This window comes from Fusarium graminearum, chromosome 3, assembly GCF_000240135.3.
Source record: "Fusarium graminearum PH-1 chromosome 3, whole genome shotgun sequence".
NCBI classification, from domain to species: domain Eukaryota; kingdom Fungi; phylum Ascomycota; class Sordariomycetes; order Hypocreales; family Nectriaceae; genus Fusarium; species Fusarium graminearum.
The window spans coordinates 1,526,980-1,530,782 of NC_026476.1; the positions used below are offsets into that span (position 1 = coordinate 1,526,980).

The following is a 3,803-nucleotide window of genomic DNA, read 5'->3' on the forward strand; positions in this document are numbered from 1 at the left end:
ACTCCCTTATCCAGGCCGAGATTTCTGAGTTCTCAGCTATTAAGAAGGGGGTTGATCAGTATGGCATACATATGAATGATAAGCGATACCTGATTACTTACTTTCACATTCCCGTATAAGGGCAACGGCTGTTTGAATCGGTGGGAGGTTATTGCTTTTGAGGGTGGGGCGTGGTATTGTTCTGGCATACGGATAGGACATCTCCGTAGCAGCAGTTTGCTGTTTTAATGAAGTGACGATATGATGAAGTGAATCTAGAGTCTCACGTAACTCGAGGCTGGCACCTTGCAGAGACTCGGTACCGACAGCATTCTTGAGAAACTCATTTGCGAATTCACCATGTGCAGCCAAAGAAGACTCCCCCTCGACGACGGGGCTATCAGCAGTAACTTGAGCAAGATGCCCATAATGCGTTGAAGTTGAACTTTGGGCCGGCGATTGACGTGTAGGATCAGAATTTGGGGTGGTATTCTGGCTAGATTGAAGAGAGTTTGTAGATGACATGTTTGTCTTCATGTCTCGCATGAGCGCCGTGAGTGTCTCGAGACGGCGATCAATGATATCAATCTTTTTCTCACTAAAGTTTGCTCATTGGCTAATTAGTTAACTTGCTCATATCTTGTAGCCAATGTGGTGGGTGAATCGGGGGACAGGCAGATATTGACGATCCCGTGGCCAGTAGCACCGAAATCCAATCCGGGGTAACATGACATACTATTGGGCTGAGAGGAGGATTCGAGTTCTCTTCTCCTTTGGGCGAGTTTCGTGATGTGTGCAGGGTATCTTTGCGTGTACACAATGGGAGCAAGGCGAGTTTCTATCGCAACGGATCTATACATGCAATGTTACTATGTATTTGGCTATAGAATAGAGAGGATGGGTTTCAATATCAGCAGCTTTCAGTGAATACCGCTGCCTCCGCTATGTATGGTCCCTTGCTGCACTTGCATTGACTGATTGATTAGATTGATTTGATAAGTACATACCTTGCGAGTCCTGCATGCATCACACTAAGAATAGGCGTTAGTCTGGAGGAGCCGTGGGGATAGAGATGGACACAGGGAAGGACAGGGCTGTTTTAGGTTATAGGTGACACTAACTGCTCGTCGAATAGTCAAATTAGAGGTATTCTGGGGCCCATCGGAACCCTCATCGGGGCCATCGACATCAGGGTCCATGTGAGCTTGGGAGTCTTCAGCCATGATGTGGGATGTGAGGGTTCGGGAATCACGGACACCGTTGGACAGAGACCAAATAGGAACAGGTGCAGCACGAATGTAGGTGATGGCAGTAGAACAATCCTGAATATAGCGAGTGTCACTGAAAGAGAGAACGTTTATGAAAAGTATCAATGTCTGTAGCCTAAACCGTCCACGACTTACATGGGAAGGAGGGAAACGGAGCGGAACGCGCGGGATCCGGAAGAATCGAAGCCGTTGAACGTAAACGAAAAAAGTGGAAAGAGGAAGGAACGGCTCCCGAGAACACCGCAAAACCGAAACAACCAATCAGATCAAACCAAAGCCCAAGTTCATCCAATCTCTCAGTGCAAGGATCATCTGCTTCCATCATGGCCTCATCTAATGACTGCAGTTTTTAGTAGACATTGGAGATTTATCACGATGACTTGCGTAATACAATACGAATTCTGAGTCATTTCTCATTCGAAAAGCTACCATCTGCGTACTTCAATACCAAATTGAATTGAGTGGAGTTTGTCTTTCATCATAAGCCAAGACTTCAGTAGATGAGGCGGCATGATATCCGATGAAAGACCCCTGTTTTGATGATGCATGGTATGTACGCATATCGACATGGAGATGAACCTCAGTCTCGGTACAGCTACAGAGAGTATAAACCCAAAGCGAAAGAATATCATCAGATAACTGGCCTACTGGTCTCAGCAACAATCAACCTGAACCAAGACCAAACTCTCTTAAACCCTAAATCTCCGACATCGTAAAAAACCAATTTTGATCCTGGTCTAGATAATTCATTATCAATCTGTACCCCACTTAGACCACTTTCAAAGGCGGATCTGATAAAAATGCAAGCTAAAGTGCCAAGGATCACCACTAAATATGGTCTGTTCTGCCCATTCTGGCTACGTACGGAGCACTTTTCACTCCACCCCCCGGGTTCTTCTCTTCAAAAAGTTCTTTGGGTCTTGTTCAAAAAGGACGCTACGTCCCCTCTCCTTGCTCGTAAAAATGGCCTTCTTTCTTCTTGTTTCTTGAATCTCTCATTCTTCTTCTCTTCGTTCCCTAGAAGGTTGAGCCTTGTAACGTGAAATAGTCTAATTCTTCGATATACTATAATCGAAGGACCAGACTAAAAAGGCTCGGTTACGAATACTTCCTAGGCTTTACAGCCTGTCGCGGTGAATTCCGTATTCGTTTAGGGACGTCCAAAAGTCATCATGACTTCAAGCATCAACGAGAAGGAAAACGAAAAGGTTGTTGGTAGCAGCCAAGCTACCTCAACTCCCGAGGATGTTGTCATCAATACTGAAAGTGGCGATGCTCCCACACCAGGTGAAGATGGAGAAATCGAGGGTTCCTGGAGTGACTACAAGGTAATTACAGCCAAGTTTCATTCTATCAAGATCTACTAACACCATTGAAGCGCATTCTCACATATGCCGGGCCTACAGAATACCTCATGCAAGCCATCGCTCTTGTCGCTGCCATAGGTTCAGGTGCTGGTATTGCTCTCCAAAATCTCATCTTTGGACAATTTATCACCATCATCACCGACTTCACTTCTGGAAAATCCGCACCTAGCAAGTTTCGCAAAGATGTTGCAGACCTAGCGTGAGTATTCCCAACTCAAGATATTTTCGTCAACCTGCTAACGTGCCTTCAAAGACTGTACTTTGTGTACCTCGGTATTGGTCGATTTGTTCTCTCCTACATCTGGAACGTATTCCTAACCTACTCTTCCTACCGAATTGTACGTAACATCCGAAAGGAGTACCTCCGTGCCGCTCTTCGTCAGGAAATTGCCTACTATGACTTTGGTACTGGTGGTTCTATCGCCACTCAGGCTACCTCCAATGGTCGCTTGATCCAAACCGGTATTGCCGAGAAGCTTGGTCTTTTCTTTCAAGGCATTGCTGCTTTCCTCACTGCCTTTATTGTCGCCTTTGTTGTGCAGTGGAAGCTCACTCTGATCTGTTTGTGCATCGCCCCAGCCACCATCATTGTCATGACTGTCGTTGCCACCATGGAGGCTGTTCACGAGATGAAGATCCTGGATATCCATGGTCAGGCCAACTCGCTAGCAGAGGGCATTCTTGCTAGTGTCCGAACTGTTCATGCCTTTGAGATGCGAGCTAGACTTGTTGACAAGTTCGACAAGCACCTCGAGGAGGCCCACACTGTTGGAAAGAAGATTTCCATCCTCTTTGGTCTCATGTTCTCTGCCGATTACACCATCATTTACCTTGGCTTTGGTCTAGCTTTCTGGCAGGGTGTCCGTATGCTGGCAAGTGGTGAGATCACCGATTCTGGTGTTATCTTCACAGTTCTTCTTTCTGTTGTTATCGCAGCTGTGCAACTGACCCAGCTCACCCCTTACACCATCGACTTTAGCCGTGCCATGTCCGGAGCAGCCCAACTCTTCACTCTCATCGATCGCGAATCGGCTATCGACCCTCTTTCCAAGACAGGCGAGACCCCATCCGAGACTATCGGGTACGTAGAGTTGGAAAACATCACTTTTGCCTACCCCACGAGACCAGGCATTACCGTGCTTGACAATTTCTCCCTCAATATTCCTGCTGGCAAGGTCACCGCCCTGGT

The 3,803-nt window shown here is 46.7% G+C and overlaps 2 protein-coding genes across 2 annotated transcripts in view; one reads left to right on the plus strand and one right to left on the minus strand.

Moving 5' to 3' along the window:
* Positions 1-1,202, minus strand: part of FGSG_12703 (uncharacterized protein) — a gene marked incomplete at its 5' end in the record, with an annotated part of 3,339 nt that extends 2,137 nt beyond the window's left edge. Inside the window, 4 exons of the mRNA XM_011325421.1 lie at positions 102-577; positions 716-831; positions 987-1,010; positions 1,101-1,202. Coding sequence (XP_011323723.1) covers positions 102-577; positions 716-831; positions 987-1,010; positions 1,101-1,202 — 718 coding nt within the window. The remainder of the gene's footprint in view (positions 1-101; positions 578-715; positions 832-986; positions 1,011-1,100) is intronic.
* Positions 1,203-2,419: 1,217 nt separating this feature from the next.
* Positions 2,420-3,803, plus strand: part of FGSG_12704 (uncharacterized protein) — a gene marked incomplete at both ends in the record, with an annotated part of 4,139 nt that continues 2,755 nt past the window's right edge. The window contains 3 exons of the mRNA XM_011325422.1: positions 2,420-2,575; positions 2,626-2,813; positions 2,868-3,801. Of these exons, the coding sequence (XP_011323724.1) occupies positions 2,420-2,575; positions 2,626-2,813; positions 2,868-3,801 (1,278 nt within the window). The remainder of the gene's footprint in view (positions 2,576-2,625; positions 2,814-2,867; positions 3,802-3,803) is intronic.